The sequence below is a fragment of the Sorex araneus genome, chromosome 1, assembly GCF_027595985.1.
Source record: "Sorex araneus isolate mSorAra2 chromosome 1, mSorAra2.pri, whole genome shotgun sequence".
NCBI lineage: Eukaryota > Metazoa > Chordata > Mammalia > Eulipotyphla > Soricidae > Sorex > Sorex araneus.
In genome coordinates this window covers 436,815,894-436,837,350 of record NC_073302.1, presented here as the reverse complement: position 1 = coordinate 436,837,350, position 21,457 = coordinate 436,815,894, and the positions used below count along the sequence as shown (strand labels likewise).

At 57.9% G+C, this 21,457-nt stretch overlaps 1 protein-coding gene across 2 annotated transcripts in view; it reads left to right on the top strand.

Moving 5' to 3' along the window:
* The window catches only part of SLC37A3 (solute carrier family 37 member 3), a 33,718-nt gene that overhangs the window by 3,763 nt on the left and 8,498 nt on the right, over window positions 1-21,457 (top strand). For both annotated transcript variants that reach the window (XM_055121211.1, XM_055121217.1), the window contains exons 2-9: window positions 3,050-3,202; window positions 6,030-6,144; window positions 12,241-12,333; window positions 13,764-13,847; window positions 14,089-14,234; window positions 17,483-17,579; window positions 19,017-19,101; window positions 19,481-19,665. In XM_055121211.1, the coding sequence (XP_054977186.1) occupies window positions 3,114-3,202; window positions 6,030-6,144; window positions 12,241-12,333; window positions 13,764-13,847; window positions 14,089-14,234; window positions 17,483-17,579; window positions 19,017-19,101; window positions 19,481-19,665 (894 nt within the window). In that variant the 5' untranslated portion in view covers window positions 3,050-3,113. The remainder of the gene's footprint in view (window positions 1-3,049; window positions 3,203-6,029; window positions 6,145-12,240; window positions 12,334-13,763; window positions 13,848-14,088; window positions 14,235-17,482; window positions 17,580-19,016; window positions 19,102-19,480; window positions 19,666-21,457) is intronic.

Here is a 21,457-nt window from a genome sequence, read left to right as displayed (position 1 = left end):
GGAGACTGGCGAGTGTGCCCGCGCTGCCTTCGAGGTTGGGAAAGCAGAGCTTGGGGAAGTGGGCAGGGCCGCTGGGCTGTGTTGCTAGCCCTCTGGGGTTTGTGGTCGGAGTCGAACAAGGAAACCAGCCCGCCTGTGTGATTTCCCCTGGCCACACTCGGCTCCGGGTGCCAGGAAGGAGGCCAGAGGCCGCTGAGCGAGCCGGGCGAACTCCAGTCTGAGGAGCCGGGGGCGCGGCAGACGGGCCGAGAGAGGCCGAGAGGGGCCAAGAAGGGGCTGGAGGGGGTGGCAGGGTTCCGGGTGACAACCACTGCTGGCTGCTGACCCACCTTGGGCTCCAGGTGTGGTGGCAGCGGTGTCCCTGGGGCACCGTAGTGGCTGGGGTTGGTGACCAGGGTCCTTGTGCAGCTTTGAGCGTGTTAGTGGCCGAGGGGGCCGGGTGGGGACGGCCCCCCGCGCCAGGCTCCGTCCACAGCCCCCGAAACAGCATCTCCCCTCACCCACTTTGGTTTGGGTGGATTCTGAGTAGAATGCGATACGGGCGTGGGGTGGCGGAGTGGAGTGACAGTCCAGCGGGGAGGGCGCTTGCCTTGGCACGCGGCCAGCCCAGGTTTGATTCCCGGCACCCGTATGGTCCCCCTAGCCTGCCAGGAGTGATCCCTGAGCACTCTGGTATTGTCCGAAAACCTACAAAAGGAAAAACAGTGTTTGTTTGGGGGGCTTGTGGACCTTCCTTGGTGGTGCCTGGGGTCCTCTGGTTCTGGGCTCAAAGGTCACGCCCAGCCATGTTTTCCCTGAACTTGCTCTGGCTCTTGCCGTTTCTGCTCTCGGATGGCAGCTTTGTTGGGACCTGCACGGGGACAGTCCGAGTGAGGTGCTGCCCGGAGTTCTGATCCCTCAGCTGAATTCTGGTTTTCTCACGCAGCGTTTCCGTACACTTGAAAAAAATGTTAAGGCACATTCAGTCTAAATTTAAAGCGGGGAGAAAGTGGGGTGTGCTTCCAAAAGTGGGGCGTGCTTGAGAGTCAGACTCAGCAACAGCTGCCTGGGCGCCCCCCGCTGAGACGGAGGGAGAGACTCGCCAGGGGGTGGTATTAATTATTATAATTACGTGACTCAGGCCTCTAAGCAGCTTTCTGCCAACAAAGGACGAAAGTTTAAAATGATTATCCCAGGGTCCTTTATTCTTTCTTTCTTTCTTTCTTTCTTTCTTTCTTTCTTTCTTTCTTTCTTTCTTTCTTTCTTTCTTTCTTTCTTTCTTTCTTTATAAATTTTCTTTTGCTTTTTGGGTCACACTCAGCCATGCTCAGGGGTTACTCCTGGCTCTGCACTCAGGAATTACTCCTGGCGGTGCTCGGGGGACCATACGGTTCGATCACCAACCGGAGATCGAACCCGGGTTGCCATGTGCAAGGCAGATGCCCTCCCTGCTGTGCTGTTGCTCCAGCCCTGGTCCTTTACTTTATAGTTTTGGGGCCACACCCGGCGATGCTCAGGGCTTACCCCTGGCTCTGCACTCAGGAATCACTCCTGATGGTGCTCGTCGTGGGGTGGGGGAGGGGGGACTACATGGGGTGCCAGGGATCGGACCCAGGCCAGCCACAAGGGCCCTACCCGCTCTGACCACCCCCCTCTCCTCCCAGAGTCCTTTATTAATAGGCCTTTTTCCGCCCCGTCACCATAGCAGTGGAAAAGGCGGTTCACTTAGGAATGAGGTAGGTCCAGATGGTCTTCGGCAGTTTGGCCATCGTGTAAAGCGATCAGCGTCACTGTCTGCCCGGCCCACAGCTGCTAGTGCTGGAGCGGGTCCTCAGGGAATGATTTTACCTGGTGAGAGAGAATTTATGGCCCTTTTCCTTTGGGGGGAAGGGGAGGAGCCCACACCCGGTGATATCAGCTCAGGGCTGACTCCTGACTGCACCCAGGAGCCACTCCCGGCGGTGCCGGGGGACCCTGGGGGTGCCGTGTGCCAGCCCTGCGCCCCCCTGCCAGCCCCTGATGGGCCCGTGGCGCGGCTGTGTTCGGTACAAAAGCTAAAGAGTTTTTGAAGCGTGGACCAACGGTGGTGTGTTTGAGCTGGGCTGTGGCGGCAGCTGGACAGGAACCCCGACAGCCTGGGGTTTGGAGCCTCCTGGGGGGGCGGGCAGGGGCCTCTCCTCCTCTCTCCGGCCATCTGGGCTGGGGCTTGGCACCATGAGGGTGGCATCGTGACCAGGGACATGTCCCAGCCGCTCGGCTCAGGGAGCAGCCAGTAGAGAGGGGGCGGCTGCCCAGGGCGGGCCAGTGCCACGCCCACTCTTGGCCCCTCGCTACTTTGTCTCGGAATCCGGCCTGCTCCGGTGTCTCCGCTGGGGTGAGGCTTTTGTGTTTGATTTTTTTGGGGGGCCACGGCCTGGGTGCTCAGGGCTTACTCCTGGCCCCGTGCCTAGGGATCACTTTTGGCTAGACTTGGGACCGTTCGGATGCCGGGGATTGAACCCTGGTTGCGAGCCCTGTTTTGGCCCCACCTGCTCATTCTGTCAGGATTTGTGATTTTCTTCTAATTTCCACTCGAGTCCTTTCTAGTAGGTGCTCATCTCGGTTCCCAGCATTTCTGTTTTTTTTTTTTTTTTTGCTTTTTGGGTCACACCCAGCTATGCTCAGGGGTTACTCCTGGCTTTGCACTCAGGAATTACTCCTGGCGGTGCTTGGGGGACCATATGGGATGCCGCGTGCAAGGCAAACGCCCTACCCGCTGTGCTATCGCTCCGGCCCCTCTGTTTTTTTTTTTTTCTTTTTCTTTTTGGGTCACACCCGGCAATGCACAGGGGTCACTTCTGGCTCTGCACTCAGGAATTAACCCCTGGCGGTGCTCAGGGGACCATATGGGATGCTGGGAATCGAACCCGGGTCGGCTGCATGCAAGGCAAACGCCCTCCCCGCTGTGCTATTGCTCCAGCCCCCTTCCCAGCGTTTCTGTTTGCTTGTTTCCAAGGCACTCTCTGTGGCTGAATTGGGGAGATAATCTGCCCGCTGCCGGGTCACGGAGATCCTGTGTCTGTCTTTGCAGGAGGAAATGACGTGACTGGTTCGTGCTCTGGACGTGAGGCCGCAGCAGGACCGTAGGGGGCAGCATGGCCTGGCCTCGCCTGGTCCCCCGGGGCGCCGCCCCCTCCCGCCTCAGCCACCACCACGTGGTCGTCTTCCTGCTCACCTTCTTCAGGTCTCTGCTGCCCCCGCCCTGGGGCTTCACGCTGTGTGCACGTGTGTGTGTGTGTGTGTGTCTGTTTGTGTCTGTGTGTGTCCGTATGTGCCTGTGTGTGTGTCTGTCTGTGTGTATCTGTGTGTCTGTATGTGCCTATGTGTGCCTGTCTGTGTGTTTGTGTATGTGGCTATGTGTGTGACTATGGCTCTGTGTGTGTCTGTGTGTATGTCTCTGTGTGTGTGGCTGTGGCTGTGTGGCTGTGGCTGTGTGTGTCTGTGTGTCTGTCTGCGTGTGTGTCTGTGTATGTGAGACTGTGGCTCTGTGTGTGTGTGTGTCTGTGTGTGTCTGTATGTGCCTGTGTGTGCCTGTCTGTGTGTGTCTGTGTGTTTGTGTATGTGGCTGTGTGTGTGACTGTGGCTCTGTGTGTGTCTGTGTGTCTGTCTGTATGTGTATCTATGTATGTGGCTGTGTGTGTATGTGAGACTGTGGCTCTGTGTGTGTGTGTGTCTGTGTGTGTCTGTATGTGCCTGTGTGTGCCTGTCTGTGTGTGTCTGTGTGTTTGTGTATGTGGCTGTGTGTGTGACTGTGGCTCTGTGTGTGTGTCTGTGTATGTGGCTGTGTGTATGTGAGACTGTGGCTCTGTGTGTGTGTGTGTCTGTGTGTGTCTGTATGTGCCTGTGTGTGCCTGTCTGTGTGTCTGTGTGTGTCCATATGTGCCTGTGGTGCCTGTCTGTGTCTGTGTGTTTGTGTATGTGGCCGTGTGTGACTGTGGCTCTGTGTGTGTGTCTGTGTACGTGGCTGTGGCTGTGTGTGTGTGGGGGTGGGGCCTGGGCTGTGTAGGGTTTTTTGGGATTTATTTTTCGGGTTTTGAGGCTCCCCGTGAGGCTCAGGAGTTGCTCCTGGTGGTGGGACCATATGGGTGCCAGGTACCCAACCCAGGCTGGACGCATGCAAGGCGAAAGCCCCACCCTCTGCGCTGTGACGTGTGCTCCTGACCTGGGTGGGGGAGCGGTCCCGCTCCCTGGGTGCCCACTCTGCCGCTGACCCACCTCCCTAGCCCTGAGGGCGCGGGGGCTCGGATACCAGTTTGTCATTTGCAGCCTGCAGAGAGCCTGGGTGTCCCGCTGGGAGCCGGGTGGGAATGGGGACCTGGGGTGCCCCGAGACATCCGTGGGGCTACAGGCAGCACCCCCGCACGGAGCCTGGGGCTCCCCCCAGCACAGCCTAGGGCTGAAGCGCTCCCCTTCCAGTCTGCTCCTTTATGAAGACCTAGGCCTGGGGACGCGCTGAACCTTGTGTCTGGATGTAAACTGAGGGTGTTGGATTCCAGCTGGGTCAGGCCAGGAGCGGCCCCCGTTGCCCTTCCTGGGTCATGACCCCGTGACAAGGACCGAACTCTGGTTCCTCCCATCACTGGCCCTTCAGGAGCTGCCACGTGTTTCTCAGCGCTGGGCTTCCAGCTCTGCTGGAGTCTGCGTTGGTGGGTGGGCGGCACCCCACCCAGGGTGCCTGGGGTGCCCTGTGTGCTAGCAGTGGGGGGTCCGTCCATCTGGGCCTCTCTCCAGCCGTCTGGGGCTGGCATACCCCTGGCTCTTGTGTGGACATCACTCACTCAGCTGTCCTGATGATTTCTTTCTCTCTTTTTTTTTTTGGGGGGGGGGCGTGGGTACATCCAACAGTGCTCAAGGCTTACTCCTGGCTCTGCACCCAGGGGTCATTCCTGGCCATGCTTGGGGGACGTATGGGATGCCAAGGATCGAGAGTGGGTTGACCACCCCCAAGGCAAATACCTTACCCACTATATTACTGCTCTTGCCCGCTTCCCCCCCTTTTAGGGGGACCACACCTGGCAGTGCTCAGGCGTCACCCCACTCAGGAGTGACTCCTGGCGGTGCTCCGGAGACCAAGTGTGTTGGGATCCGAGTCAGGCTCTGTGGGTGCCAGGCAAGTGCCCTCCCCGCTGTCCTCTCCTCTGGCCCCATGGTGACAGTTTTTGAAGACAGGAACCACGGGTGGACAGCTGTAGTTCAGCAGTCAGGGGGCGCACCTGACCTGGGCTTCATTCCCAGCACTAGGTGGTTCTCCAAGCCTCGCATCGTGGGGTGCAGTCTTAGGCCCCCCCCAGCACCCTGGGGTGGCCCGGGTACCCCTTATGCCACAGGGCCTAAGCAGTATTGCATCCCCAAGCTCGGGCACTGAATCGCGGGTCCAGTGAGCTGAGATTTGTTTTATTTATTTATTTTCCTTTTTGAGTCACACCCAGCGATACTCTTGGCTCTGCTCAGGAATGACTCCGGGCGGTGCTTGGGGGACCATATGGGATGCTGGGAATTGAACCTGGTTTGGCTGCATGTAAGGCAAATGCCCTCCCCGCTGTGCTGTCGCTCTGGCCTCGAGCTGAGATTTCTGGTGGGGCCCCTGGAGCTTCTGTGCGCTGTTTAGCGGAGCCCCCACCTCCGCCCTCCCAGAAAGAAGGCCAGGACCAGGGAGATGTCTCTCCGTGTGGAGGAGCTGAGGGACACGGGGTGGGCCGTGAGGGTGTAGAGGTGGCCCCACAGGCTGGGAGCGGACGTGGTCTCTCACTACCCCTTAGGGTCCGAGACAGGGCTGGTGTGAACCCTAAAGCAGGACTCTTTTTTTTTTTTTTCTTTGGTGGGGGCGGTGCAGGGAAACCCAGAAAGCATCAAATGAGCACTGCCAGGGGCCACTCCTGAGCACAGAGCCAGGAGGAAGCTCGGAGCACCCCTCAGTGTGACCTGCCCGGGCGCCCGCCCCTGGGTTCCGAGGTTGGCGCCTGCGCGGCCGGCCCCTGTCGCTCACCGGCCCTCGTCTCTCTCTCCGGCAGCTACTCCCTGCTCCACGCCTCGAGGAAGACCTTCAGCAACGTCAAAGTCAGTATCTCCAAGCAGTGGGCGCCCACCGCCGCCAACGCGTCCACGTCCGTGGCACTGCCCGTCGAGGTAAGCGGGCTGCGTTGGAGGGTCTCCGGTGGACGGGGCGTGCGGCCACTCGCTGCTCTCGCTTGGACCAAAGCGCTTGGTTGAGCCAAAGCTGCACACGTGCAGGGGCAGCTCTGTCCCGGCTCTGCCCACAGCCTCCCCAGCGGCGCTCCTGCTGGCTCTGCCGGCCCGAGGGAGGGTCCCCTGTCCGGGGCGCCGGGAGAGCAGTTAGGCGTCTCTGCCTCCCGCAGGAAGGCCCGTGTGCGTCAGCCCGGCCACGGCCCCTTTAAGGAGAGCCACCTGTCCCTCACGCGGGGACTTTGTGCCCGGCTCTCTGTTTACCGAGCGCCGTCCTGGCCCGATAGCTTTGCTTGTTCTGGCTTCGGCAGGCCCCGTGGCCGAGGAGCTAGGGCGAGTTCTGTCGGGGCCAGTTCGGAATTAGCCTGATAGCTTCGTGTTTCCTGCCGTCAGGGAGGGCAGAGCGCAGTGTTCGTGGCTTTCTCTGCCCCTGAAAGGGCAGGTTTTGTCTCCGCTGAGGCCCAGGCCTGGGAGTGCAGTGACGAGCACAGTGGCAGCTGGGAGTGCAGTGACGAGGATGGTGGTAGCCGGGAGTGCAGTGACGAGGATGGCAGTGGCTGGGAGTGCAGTGAAGAGGATGGCAGTGGCTGGGAGTGCAGTGACGAGGATGGTGGTAGCTGAGAGTGCAGTGATGAGTATAGTGGTGGCTGGTGGTGCAGTGACGAGTACAGTACAGTGGAGGCTGGGAGTGCAGTGACGAGTACAGTACAGTGGAGGCTGGGTGTACAGTGACGAGTATTGCGGCGGCCGGGAGTGCAGTGATGAGGATGGTGGTGGCCAGGAGTGCAGTGACAGGGATGACGGTAACTGGGAGTGCAATGACAAGGATGATGGTAGCCAGGAGTGCAGTGACAAGGATGACAGTAGCTGGGAGTGCAGTGACAAGGTTGACGGTAGCTGGGAGTGCAGTGACGTGCAGTCCAGTGGAGGCTGAGAGTGCAGTGACGAATATGGCGGTGGCCGGGAGTGCAGTGACGAGTACAGTGGTGGCTGGCGGTGCAGTGACGAGTGCAGTACAGTGGAGGCTGGGGTGCAGTGACGGATGAGGGTACAGTAATGAGTGCAGTTGCTACTGGGACTCTGGTGGTGGTTGGGAGTGCAGTGGCTGGACACTGTGCCTGTCCCTTGTGTGCTGCTGACCTCGTGGTTGTTTCCCCTCGAGCATCTTCTTGTGGTGACTTCCTGACCGAGAGCGGGAAAGCCTTCTTTTTTTCTCTTTTAATTTAACTTTTTTGGAAATTGTTCACAATCATTTATTACATTCAGTATTCCAATACCAATCCCACCACCACCCCAAAAGCAGGTCCTAAATAACTTATTTTGTATTGCTTGTTATGAATAATTAGCTAAAAATGATCCAAGTGTGTGAAGATTGTTGTATTTTACCCTGGAGCCATTAAGCCCTTTATATGAGATTACTAACATGTTATGGTTGAGCCTTTGTGTGCTTGTGTGTGTGTGTGTTTATTTATTTTGGTTGGGATGAGATCAGTTGCTTTCTTCTTTACACTCCATCACATGTGGTGTGCTACTCTTGGTACATCAGTGGTGTAGAGTATAAGATGTTGTGGCCGCAAATTCCAGGAATTTCTAACTTTTAAATAGGATGATACAGCTGGAGATAAATTTTTTTTTTCTTCTTGGGTCACATCCAGCGATGTACAGGGGTTATTCCTGGCTCATGCACTCAGGAATTACTCCTGGCCGTGCTTGGGAGACCATATGGGATGCTGGGAATCGAACTTGGGTCAGCAGCGTGCAAGGGAAACCCCCTACCCACTGTGCTATCACTCCAGCCCCTGGAGATAAAATTTTAACTGGATGGTGACTTTGGGGTCAGGGGGTATCTCTGCAGCTTGTGGCTCTCTTCTGCGATTTATTTATGAGTCTCTGGATCATGATCGTTAATGAGCTTTTATGGCACCAAAGGCTGTTCATGAGTGTGACTGCCAGGCTCCCGGGAGAACAGGGAGATGAGGGAGGGCACCCATCCCTGACTCCTTGAGAGCCTGCAGATTTTGGTCACAAAACGCCCATACCTGGGCTTTTCAGCAGATTCATTCATTGTCCTGAGCCTGTGGAGATTGGCCGTGATTGGGTTCTGGAGGTCTTCAGCTGCCTGGGCTCTGTTGGGGTAGGTGGGGGGGACTCACCTACCTCACTCCCGGGTGCCCCAGATGACTCAGCCTGGTGTGGAGGCTTCTATGCAGCTTGTGATCTCTTCTGAGATTAATTTGGGGGAGCCTTCTTTAGGACCAGGAAATGTCAGATGAGTCTGAGCTCAAAAAATATTCTGTGAGGGCCAGGACAGAGCTCTGGGTAGAACACATTTTTTTTTTATTATTTAAATTTATTTATTTTTTAATTAGTGAGTCACAGTGAGGGTACAGTTACAGATTCATACATTTTCGTGCTTGTTTTTCCCTCATGCAATGTTTGAGAGCCCATCCCTCCACCAGTGTCCATTTTCCACCACCAATGAACCCAGTATCTTTCCCACCCCTCCAATTCCATCCCCCACCCCACTCTGTGGTGGGGCATTCCAATTTGATATCTCTCTCTCTCTTTTTTTTTTTTTTTTTTGCTTTTTGGGTCACACCTGGCGATGCACAGGGGTTACTCCTGGCTCTGCACTCAGGAATTACCCCTGGCCATGCTCAGGGGACCATATGGGATGCTGGGATTTGAACCCGGGTCGGCCACGTGCAAGGCAAACGCCCTACCCACTGTGCTATCTCTCCAGCCCCTGATATCTCTCTTTCCTTTTGGGTGTTGTGGTTTGCAATAGGGGTATTGAGTGGTCATCCTGTAGAACACATTTAAAAAAAAAAATTATCAGGGCTGGAGCAGTAGCACAGCGGGTAGGGTGTTTGCCTTGCACACGGCTGACCCGGGTTCGAGTCCCAGCATCCCATACGGTCCCTTGAGCACTGCCAAGGGTGATTCCTGAGTGCAGAGCCAGGAGTAACCCCTGTGCATCTCCGGATGTGACCAAAAAGAAAAAAAAATTATCTTCATAAAGTTGTTCACAATAATTGATTACATTCAATACTTCAGCACCAATCCCACCACCAGTATTTCGTTTTTTCCCCACCATCTCGCAAGCCTGCCCCACAGGCAGATGTTACATAATTTATTTTGTATTGTTTGTTGTGTATGGCATGAGAAGTTGCATGACTGCAAGCTCCTGGAATTCTAAAATTTTAAACAATTAGGGTCCAGAGAAGTCTGCAGCAAGCTGCTCAGTTCTGAGATTCCTTTGTGAGTCTCTGGATCATGGCGGCTAACTCCCTTAAACGGCACCTGGAGGCTGTTGTGGGCGTGACAGCCAGGACCCTGCAGGGGCGGCGAGATGGGAAGGAGCAGCCTGGCCGGAGTTGGCAGTCACTCACTGGTCCTGTGGACCTGGGTCTTTCACTGGGTCCTGGAGGTTTGCGACCACCGGGATCCATCGGGGGCAGGTGGAGGGACGACACCTGCTCCTGTCTGGGCACCTGGTGGAATCGGCCTGGCACAGGGTCCGGAGGCATCTCTGCAGCGAGCTAGAGCACATGTTTTTGTACGGGTTTGGCCCTGGGTTCGGCCCCTGTCACCTCCGCAGTGTTTTGTCTGTGGTTTAACGCTCTTTTCTGTTTATGCGTGTGGTTTCTTTGCTTTTATCTTGGCTCGCTGGGGGTCCCCTCGTGATGCAGTGCTGAGGATTGAACTCCCTGTTGGTCAGGCGAGGCCGGTGCTTCACCACTGGAGCCATGTCCCTGCACCCCATTTGGTTTTGTAAAGTGAGTTTTTTTCCCCCTTTTTCTTTTCTGGACCACACCCAGCAGTGCTTAGCACTGACTCCTGGCTCTGCGCAGGGAACATTCCTGGCAGGCTCAGGGGGCCATTAGGGTGCCAGGGATCCAATCCGGGTAGGTGATTCTTGGGTTACTCCTGGCTCTGCACTCAGGAATCACGCGTGGCGGTGCTCGGGAGACCATATAGAACACTGGGGTTCAGACCTGGTCAGCTGCAAGTGCCTTACCCACTGTACTATTTTTCCAGCCTTTTAAGATATCTTTAAGTGAATGAAATAAACTCAGTGTTAATGTACATAATACTTTATGACAAATGGCGTTTGAAACGCCCACCAAAAGGCACTTAACCAGAAAAGTGGCTTTTAAACTCATTCCCCACCTCTTGGTGTCTGGATTCAGAGAAGATCAGGTTCTCTGGGTCTGATCTCAGTCTCGGCTCTCTGTAGCAGACCTTGGAGGGTTTGGAGAGCGCGTGCTCTTTCTCTGATACATTGTGTCCAGGCAAGACTGTCTAATGCCTCTTCCCTAATTGGCGGTTTTCTTTGTCAGGTTTCAGCAAAACAGGTCAAGTGGCAATTTCATAAAGGTTAGCTACAAGGTAACTGAAACCGAAACAGTATCCATTAACTTTGTATGCCATTTCATGCCCCTCCGTGGGGATCCATTTATCTGTTTTGTCCTTGGAATACAATTGAAGGGACAGCCCCCCAGTTCACGCTTTCTGTGGACACCACTCGCAGGCCTTGGGCAGCTCAGGGGTGACCCCTGGTGGTGCTGGGGGCAACATGCAGTGCCGGGGATGGACCCCCTGGTTATCTGCGCTCCAGGCAGGCACCTTAACAGACAGTAAGGGGTTAACCCTTCCAGTCTCTGCTGCCCTCGTTTCACTCTTTATTGGGGCAGGACCTGCCAGATGCCCAACTCTGCATAATTACCATTTGCCTGTTATTAATTTTTGGGGGGGCGCTGGAGAGGGTAGGGCTCCACCTGGCGGTGCTCACGTCCTCTTCCTGGCTCTGTCCTCGGGAGTGCCCCCTGCCAGTGCTTGGAGGACCGGATGCGGTGCTGGGCCTAGGCTGGGGTCAGCAGCTTGCCAGGCGGGTCCCTGTGTTCTCTCTCTGGCCCTTGCCCGTCATTCTTCCACGGAGAACTGTCAAAGCACGCCCAGGCTGATGCATAAATCCTTCCGGTGTGCCGAAGTGCTGTCTGTCCCGTCACAGTCCAGTAGCGGGCGTGAGAGTTTTCCGGCCTGTGGAATGCCGCTAATACTCTGTCGCTACGCCAAAGCCACCTTCTTTTTTGTTTCTTTTGCGGGGAGGAGTCCACACCTGGTAGTGCTCAGGTCACTCTCAGTGGTTCTCAGGTCACTCCTGTGGGTGCTGGGGCGCCACCCAGCTTCCTGCCCTGGGACTGTGAGCATGGAGCTCTTTTTTTTTTGTTTTTTAATTTTATTGAATCACCGTGAGATAGTTACAAGCTTTCGTGTTTGGGTTACAATCTCACAATGCTCAAACACCCACCCCTCCACCAGTGCACATTCCCCACCACCAATATCCCGGGTATACCCCCCCTTTACCACCCTCCCCCTGCCTCCATGGCAGACAATATTCCCCATACTTTCTCTGTACTTTTGGGCATTATGGCTTGCAGCACAGACACTGAGAGGTCATCATGTTTGGTCCATTCTCTACTTTCGGCAAGAGCATGGAGCTCTTTCTCCAGTCCCAAGACATCCTTTGAAAAGGCCAGGCGAGGCTCTGGAATGCTGGTCCAGATGGGATGGCTTGCCTGGCCCGAGGCTGACCCGGGTTCAATCCTGGCACCCCATGTGTTCCCCAGAGCCCTGCCAGGACGGATTCCTGAGTGCAGAGCCAAGTGTGGCCCAACCCATCCCCCTTCCTTCCACCCCCCCCCTCAAAAAAAAGCCACGTGCAGGGTCAGGGCTATATCGGCTGAGCTTTCGTGGGTGATGCCCTGGCCTCCGGCCCCAGTGCCTCTCGCTCTGCCAGGTTGAGAGAGAAGCCAAGTGAAAGTGACTCTCCCGCCTTGGTTACTGAGCGTGTGTGGCGGTGAGGAGTGTCCCGACCAGGAGATCAGGAGCACGGGCTGTGCTTCTCCCGATGGCTCCTGAGCGAGGGTGTCGCCCCCCACCGCCCACCGCAGGGAGGAGGCGAGTCGCGGGTGGGCCTGGCGCACGGGTGTCGCTGTCGGGAAGGGACCGTGACGCGGCCGTGTCTCACCATAGATCTGGAGCCGCAACCACCTGTTCCCCAGTGCGGAGGAGGCCACACTCTTCCTCGGGACACTGGACACCCTCTTCCTCTTCTCCTATGCCGTGGTGAGTATCACGGGCCAGGGCGTCGAGGTGAGGAGGGAGTGAAATGACGGGCCTGAAGCCAGGGGTGACAGGTTTATTGATGGCGCAGGATTCAGTGTGGCTCAAGGTTTTCCTTTGTGACACCGCCGTGCCCTTCCCTGCCTCATTATCCCTCTCCCCATCCCCCCGTCCGTGCCTCTTTCCGTCCGCCATATATCCACCCACCTGCAGGGAGTAGCCCCTCAGCACTGCCGGATGTGACCCCCCCGTAAACAAAAGATAGGTATCCATCCGTTCCCACTCCCCTGTTCCATCCGTCCAGTCCTTGTCTCTCTGTCTGTCCATCTTCACCCATCTACTGCTCTCTGGGTCCATCCACTGATCTCTCCTTCCCTCCCGTCGATCAGCTGCACATACAGAACGCCTGGCTGTGAGTTGGAGCTGGGGCCACAGTGGCTGGGGAACCCCTCTGCCCTGAGTTGAGCCCCTGAAGGAGCCGGGGTTGAGAGTCCTGTAGCTCCAGGGAGTGCCTGGGGGTTCCTGATACTGGGGGTGCCTCTCCCTGGGGCGCCCAGAGTAAAGTGAGGCCTTGATGGAACCAGTAAGACTTGTTTGCTTTGATCACCTGGAGTAGGAAGCCATGGGCACAGCAGCTGGAGTGAGGCCCCGGGCCTGGGGGTGCTTCTGGGGATTGAGAACTGGGCAAGAGCCAAGGAGAAACATTGAAGCTGGCCCGTGCTCTCTTGGTGGCCTAACATGACGTGCCCAGTGCGCGCAGCCTCTTAGGCACGCTGGCGTCCGAACTGGGGTTTAGAATCAAGACTTTCATTATGTGTCGTGTTTATGGGAGGAGCCTGAGAGTGTGGCCCTTGGGTTGGCCTCGGCCTTTCAGTTCCTGCCTCTCTGAGGACACTGAGCAGAGACAGAACATTCTGGTGCTAGAACAGTAGTATAGCAAGTGGGGTGCTTGCCTTGCCCGCTACCGACCTGGGTTCATTCCCCGGCATCCTGTGTGTTACCCCACCCCCTTCCCCTCGGGCCCCACCTGAGTAAGCCTGAGACCACTGGGTGTAGCCCAGAAACCAACAGAGCATTGCTCCCTCGCTCCAGCTTCCTGCCCTGCAGAATCAGGGTCAGACAGGCAGTGCCTGGGCCCGGAGCTGTGGTTCTGAGGACAGAGTGGGACAGGGTGTCACCCCCAAATGCCTCCCGCCCCCCACCGAGGGGACAGCCCATTCGTCCATCCCCCAGGGAGAGAGCCCACGTATCCACAGCTTCGGCCAAGCGTTGTCCTTGGCTGTCATTTATTGCTCAGTTTCCTTCGAGGAGGTTAGGGGGGTCCCGCGGCGCCCAGGTTTGCTCCAGATGGCCGAGTCGCGGGGCAGCGTGCAGAAGGCCACCGGCGGCTGCTGGGAGCCCCAGGGCGCCTCGTGATACGGGCTCGCTTTCAGGGCCTGTTCATCAGCGGCATCGTCGGGGACCGGCTGAACCTGCGATGGGTGCTGTCCTTCGGCATGTGCTCGTCTGCGCTAGTGGTAAGTGGCCACGGGCTGTGGCGTCCTCACCGCCCCCTGCCCAGCCGTCACTGCCCTTCACACCCTGGCAGGAGCCCAGAGCCTGCCTTTGGGTCGCGCCCCTTCCGGCCTCCCTGCTTTGGCCCCGCCCCTCATGGCCCGCCCCTTCCGGCCTCCCTGCTGTCAGGCCCGCCCCTTCCACCCCCCCAGGGGCTCTCCCCACCTGCTCCCTGCCCACTCCTGCCCGTGGCCATCCCCGCAGGTGTTCGCCTTCGGCACGCTCACGGAGTGGCTGCACTTCTACAACAAGGGGCTGTACTGCTGTCTGTGGATCGTGAACGGCCTGCTGCAGTCCACAGGCTGGCCTTGCGTGGTCGCTGTCATGGGCAACTGGTTCGGGAAAGCCGGGTAGGCCACCGTCCCTCCCCCTCTCCCCACCCCTGGGTCTGTGGGACGCAGTGGACAGCCCTTCGTCCGCGTGGGGCCAGGGAGGTGGACATTGGCGCAGCTCTAGCTCATGGGACACTCAGTGCTCGCTCCTGGGCCACTGTCAGATTCTGAATGGGGCCGAGGCGGTACGTTTCCTTTATTTAAGAGAAAAATAAAACAGAAAGCTTTTGGGGCTTACTCCTGGCAATGCTCGGGATCATAGGCGGTGCTGGGGACTGAACCCTGGTCAGGCATGTGCAGGGCAAGCACCCTGCCCACTGTACTGTCCAGCCCCAGCCCCCAGGACTGTCTCTCCTGCTGATAGTTTTGTTGTTTTCTTTTTCTTTCTTTTTTTTTCTTTTTGGGTCACACCTAGCAATGCTCAGGGGTCACTCCTGGCTCTGCACTCAGGAATTACCCCTGGCAGTGCTCAGGGGACCATATGGGATGCTGGGATTTGAACCCGGGTCGGCCGTGTGGAAGGCAAACGCCCTACCCTCTGTGCTATCACTCCAGCCCCCACGTTTTGTTGTTGTTTTTATTTGGGGGCCTCAGTTAGTTTCCAGTGTCCCAGACTCCTCACAACTCTGTAGCCATCCATTGTGTCCCGACGGCTTCGGGGTTTGCTCGGTAGCTGGGCACACATGCGCTTGGGTGCACCCCTAAAGCCATCACCACAGTGAAGATGAGGACATGTTCGTCTCTCCCCAAGTTTCCCTCAGTCCCTTGGTGATTCCTCCCTTCCGTTGCTGTCTCTAGGCAACTCCTCATCTGCCTTCTGTCACCTTAATTTGCGTTTGCAAAAATTTATATAAATGGGCTTGCACAGTATGTACTTGTGCTTTTCTCCTTCGTTTGGAATAAATTGCGGACCACACCTGGCAGTGCTCAGGGGTGTCCCACGGCTCAGTGCTCAGGGATCACTCCTGCTGGTGACCGGAGGCCATGAGGTGTTGGGAGTTAGACCCAGGGCCACACACGTGCAAGGCTAGTGCTCTACCGCAGCCCCATCCGTGCCCCGGCCCTGCTTTTGAGATTGATTTGTGTGTGTGCTGGGGGTTCCTTCCTGTGCCCCGGTTTTCTCTTCCTCAGCAGCAGTGGCTGACTTATTTACCTGATGAGCGTTTGGGCCCTTTTCAGTTCGGGGCCCATACAGAGCTACTGAGAACTTCGGGTACGAATCTTCAAGCAGACTTACGCCTTCCTGTCCCCTGAATCGGCACGTCAGACCAGGATGGCTTGGTCACAGGCAGCTGTGCTTGTCTCTAAGAAACTGTCAGTAGGGGCCAGAGTTAGTGCACAGCAGGCAGGCCTCTTGCTTGCCTTGCACCAGGCCCATGGGGTTCAAATCCTGGCACCCCATATGGTCCCTGAACCTGGCCAGGAGTGATCTCTGAGCACCTCCAGATGTCACCCCAAACCTTGTGGCAGCGCTTCTCCAGGGGCACCCACTTGCCCGCTTACCTGCAGTGCGACACAGGTCATCCCTGCCTCAGGTGTCCCGTTGGGCCAGTGCCCTGGATTCGGGACACGTCACTGTAGTGTCGGAACATCTTTTCCTGTGCGTGTTCCAGCGGGTGTTTGGGGAAGGCCTGTTAAAATCCCCCCCCCTTTCAGAAACCTTTTATTCGAGGTCATTGCCCGTTGGTATTTCAGTGCACGGTCTCTGCTCCAGTCGCTGTGTCTTGAGAGTTTTCACATTCCCGAGACTCCCTCCTCCCTCTCTCCACCTCCACCCCTGTTCCTGCTCCTTAGCTCAGGAGTGGCCCTCGCAGGGCCTGGGGGGCCCGTCTGTGGTGCCCAGGATTTGAACGGGATCACAGCTCACAGCCGGCTGGGCCACTGGGGTGAAAGCACCTCCTCTCCTGTACTCTGGGGCCCACAGAGGCATCTTTGTAGGGAACTCATACACGTGTTTTCCCCCACGTCGTGGCTTAGGGTCGTTAAATTCTTTTGGAGTGGGGTGCTGGAGAGAAGTATAGGGCTATATCTATGGCCTTGCTTGCTCGAGACTGACCCTGCACTCAGCTCTCCCAGGAGTGCTCTCTGAGCCCAGAACCAGGAACAACAGCCCTGAGCACTACTGTGCGTGGCTCTAAAAACAAAACCAAATTCCCTTTATATGTCTTCTGAGAGGCCCCAACTTGAATTTCATTGTAGCATCTTAGCAAGAAGAGACCTAGTTTTCCCCACTCTTTGGGGAATTTGGGGAGCATTTTTTTTTTAATTTAATTTTTAAATTTTATAAGTTAGTTCACAATATTTGATTACATTTAATATTCAAAGACCAATACCACCACTATTATACCTTCCCACCACAAAATTCGGGATGTTTCCATCCCAAACCCTAATCCTCGTCTCAAAACACAACCAAAAGAAGATACTTTGTATTGTCTGTTATGAAGAACTGCTGAACAGGCTTACAAAAAAAGTGTTTCTATAGGAAACAGTGTGAAGATTGTTCTATTTTGGCAGGAGCCATTAAGATATTCTATAGGATATCACTAACCTGTTGTTAAAGTTTGGGTGATGTGAGCTTTGGTATATATACTTGAAAATATGTGTATGTGCATATATATGTATATATATGTACATTCCCTCTATGATTTGTTGTCCACTGTCCGAACCCCATCAGATGTGTTGAGGTAATTATGGAGAGTGGGTAGGGAGTGTCTCACGATGCCTCTCAGTCCAGGAATATGTTCACTTATAGTTGAGGCTCGGCCCGAGCGTGTGGGGAGGGGCCCGGAGCATGGCGGCGGTTAGGTTGTGGAGGTCGGCTGCCGGGGCTGGGTCCCTTGGGGCGGGGAGGGCTCTCACATCCCTCTGGGGCGCCCCGAGTGAAGCAGCCTTTGGGAAGCATCTTCCTAGGACAGAATGCAGATGACCCCGTGAAACTTCGCTCTTAGGCAGTTGCTTTAGAATCTTTCATTAATGGGGGCTGGAGTAATAGCACAGTGGGTAGGCTGTTTGCCTTGCATGCGGCCGACCCGGGTTCGATTCCCAGCATCCCATATGGTCCCCCAGCACCACCAGGAGTAATTCCTGAGTACAGAGCCAGGAATAACCCCTGTGTATCGTTGGGTGTGACCCGAAAAGCAAAAAGAAAAAAAAAATCTTTCATTGATGATCTTTGGCGGTGCGGGTGGGGGGTGGAACCCCGGGCCTCACACCGCTGAGCCCAGAGCCGCCCCTCTCATCCCGGTCCTGCCCATCTCCCTCCGCAGCCGCGGCGTGGTCTTTGGCCTCTGGAGCGCCTGTGCCTCAGTGGGGAACATTCTCGGCGCGTGCCTCGCCTCCTCCGTCCTGCAGTATGGCTATGAGGTGGGTGTTTTTCTTGAGCATACGTTTTATTTTCCAAGGAATAATTCGGGGGCTGCGGAGAGCCTCCAGGGTGGTGGGCCAGAGAGAGAGCGCAGCGGGGAGGGCACTCGCATTGTCCGCGGCCAACCCAGGGTTGACCCTCGGCCACCTCTGATGGGGCACTCACCTGTGATGGAACCTGAACCTGCCATGCATGAAGCCTGTACCCCTGCCCCTGAGCTGGTTCCTGCGGGCCTGGAAACTACTCTGTGTGTGCGTGTGCGCGCGTGTGTGTGCTGGCTTGTGTGTCCCCACGCAGTCCAGAAACTCTGTGTGTGTGTGTGTGTGTCTGTGTGTGTGTGTGTGTGTGTGTGTGCTGGCTTGTGTGTCCCCATGCTGTCCAGAAACTGTGTGTGCGTGTGTATGTGTGTGTGTGTGTGTGTGTGTGTGCGTGTGTATGTGTGTGTGTGTGTCTATGTGTATGTCTGTGTGTGCATGCTGGCTTGCGTGTCCCCACGCAGTCTCCGTCAAGATGACTGAGCATGGCGCTGGGGCTGTGCGGGAGCCGAGGACGGGGTGGGGGGGGGGTGGGCGGCTCTCCATCTGCCTCCGGTTGCCTGGGTCCTGAGCCGACTCCCTCGCAGAACGTCAGTAATTAAAAGTGGCTCTTCCGACAGCAGATGCGTCTTGCAGCAGCTCTGTGTGGTGGCTGCAGTGGGGACTCCCGGGCCCACGGCCAGTCCAGCTTGCAGTGTCACCCCCCGCTTGTACTGACCGGTTCTGGCCGGGGCTTTGCTTTCCCCATCCTGCTGCCCCCAGCTTTGACTTCAGGAAACATTTGGGCTTCTTGGTTTGGTTTTGTTACTTGCCATTGCTTTGCTAAAAAAAAAAAATTCTGACCCTTTCTCCATGCCAGGGTCCGAGAAAGTCATTTCTCTAGGTGGCCCTCCAAGGGCCTCCTGCTCGCCCTTCCGCAACGTCCTTCTCTTCCCTCTTGCCCCCAGTCCTGTGCTCTGGCCGGTGCTGACAGCTCTGTGGGGGTGGGTGTGCTTTGCTTGCCAGCCCCTCCTGCAGGCCTGGCCTTGCCGCCTCACCCCTGCTCCCGTCCACGCCACCCCTCTGTCTCGTGCCTGCTTCTGTCCACGGCACCCCTCTGCCTCGCCCCCGCTCCCGCCCACGCTGCCCCTCGGGGCCCGCTGCCTTCTCCCGGCCAGTCCCCGGGTTTCGGGGAGCTCGGGCCCGGGCTGTCCTGGAGGGCTGCGGGGCGCAGTCGGGGAGCTGGTGCCATTCCCAGGCCATGATGGACTTGGTGGCCCGGGGCGAGGGGTGGGGAGAAAGTCCACACCAGTGTCAGGCTCAGCCTCGCGGGGTGGGGCGTGGGGGGTCTCCTTCCTGGCTTTGGGCTTCGTGTCCCCTCGCGGGGCCCGTGTGGCCATCCCGACCTGTCCTCTCTCGCAGTACGCCTTCCTGGTGACCGCGGCCGTGCAGCTCGCTGGCGGGATCGTCATCTTCTTTGGGCTCCTGGTGTCCCCGGAAGAGATCGGTAAGGACGTCTTGCTGGGGCCCAGGGGCCGTGGGGACTGACAGGAGCTGGGTGCTGCCTGGGGGCGGGGGAGGGCGCATGGGTGTGGCTCACACGCCCCCTTCCCAGTGGTGACAGTGGGGGGACCCTGGCTGGACCCTGTGTCACCAGCCTCACTGCCTCCCTTGGGGCCGGGGCTGAGCTGCCGAAGGTCACCTGCGTGCAGGTGGGCGTGGGGCGAGCAGCTGCCCGGCCACGCGCGCTAACTCTCAGGGTTAGTCACTCCCCAGCTGTCTCGGTTGTGGGTCCCGTGTATGGGGCTGTGGCCCCTTGTCCCCCGGGGCCTGACCCAGGACCCTCAGTCCCCGCCGGCGTCCTGAGCGTCCACGGGGTGTTCCAGGGCTCCCTGCCGCCGAGTCCGCCGAGCTCGCCGAGGAAGACTCACGCCGGCCGCTGATGGGCGGGACGGAGCCCGAGGAGGAGTGCGAGCCAGGCTACTCCATCCAGGAGGGCGCGGCCGCCCCTGCCCCGCCCGCCAAGGCCATCGGCTTCCATCAGGCCTGCTGCCTCCCCGGCGTCATCCCGGTAAGCCGGTCATCTGCACACGCGTGCAAACCCGTGCGTATACACACGCGCACGCACTCCTCCCCCTCCGGCCCCCACTGTGGGCCTCCCTTCGGCCCCGTCCTCCGCTTTCTGGGCCGGGCCACCTGCGTGCAGCGCTTCACCTGCCTCCGACACATCATTTATAAAATGCCGTTTTTGTCAGAGGAGGCGTGTTTCGTGCTCCCCAGCTCGCCCGTCTTGTCACCACTGGCACGGGACATCGCATCTGCTCTCGAAGCGTGTTAGGGTCTGCAAACTGGCCTTTTTGTTTATTTGATTTTGCCAGCTAAGGTTTTGCGCTCTCGGGGGCCGGGGAGCGGAGGGCTCGGTGCCATGCAGCCTCTCTGCCCCGACCGTTCAGTTCCGTGGGGCAAAGGAAGGCCCAGACGAAAAGTGAGGCTTTGCCTGATTGGTCCCTGCAGACCCTAACCTTGAAGTGGCAGAAGGTGCTGGTGTTTAGTTTTTGTGTTTTTTTTTTTCCTTCCTTTTGGGTCACACCCGGCGATGCACAGGGGTCACTCCTGGCTCTGCACTCAGGAATTACTCCTGGCGGTGCTCGGGGGACCATATGGGATGCTGGGAATTGAACCCGGGTCGGCCACGTGCAAAGCAAACGCCCTCCCTGCTGTGCTGTTGCTCCAGCCCCCACGCTGGTGTTGAGAGTAGAAGGGGCCTGTTGGCAGGAGTCTAGACACGCAGGCGCACAGCATGGCCAGTGCCTGGTCCGCCAGGGGAGAGGCGGGAGGGAGGCCTGAGAGACGCCGGTCCCTCCGGGAGTGTGCTGGAGTGCAGGCTCAGGGGCCTGGCTTCTGCTCCCAGCAGGCCCCATTGGCCCTCCCCGGGGCCGGGGTGGTGGGAGATTTACCCTGGGACCCCTCCGCCCCCAGGCAAGCTTCAGGCTGGGTCCTCTGTTCTCTGACTTGGGACACCAGCAGCACAGCCGCCTGCATCTCGGCCCACCCCACCCCCCAGCGACCTGCGTGATATAAGGAAGTGGCTGGCCCCTACTTGGGCTAAAGGCTGGATTTTTTTTTTTTTCTTTTTCAAGCTAGTGATTAAAACTTGCCACTGGTAATCAGTGCCCGAGACAGGACTGGACCGGGTGCTGCCCAGATGTGGCTCTCTCTGCCTTTGCCCGCCGCCAGCCATTGTCCCCTGCCGTGGCCAGGGAGGTAGGGGAAGTGGCTTCAGGGAAGTCCTTTGTCTGTCCCTGGCTGTCTGGACGGAACACACTCGGGCGTGGGGCGTGGCCCTCGGGGCGGGGCCGGCTGCTCCTGCCAGGGACGCCGCGTCAAACCAGCTGGTACCCCGGGAGTTACTGGCCGCTCCGAGGAAGAGCCTGCCCTGGCGAGACGCCCTTTGAAGTGGGCCCCCCGCCTCTCCCCCCCTCCCCTTTGATGCTGCCCGTCAGGGTTTCCTGGGATGGTGTGGGGGATGTGGGACTCTCGGGCGCTGGCCGGCCACCCTCAGCCCCGCCCCAAGGCAGGCCCCGGCCCCGTGGTCTTTCATTTCTGAGTTAGCAGCAGTGCCCCAGAGAGCCACGGGGGTGGGCCGTGCTGGCCCCTGGAGCTGGGCGCGGGGTGGGGGGGGGGGCGGCTCTCCTGCGGGGCCTCGCTGGGGCCCACAAGCTCATTTGGTCACTTGCTTCCTGTGCTCCTTAGTGGCTGAGCCGGAAGACCCAGAGAGGCTTGGCCGCCTCTGATGGACAGCCAGGGGGAGCCGTGGCGTGGGCTGGAGTGACTTGCCCTGGTGGCCGTGCTCCCCTGCGGCC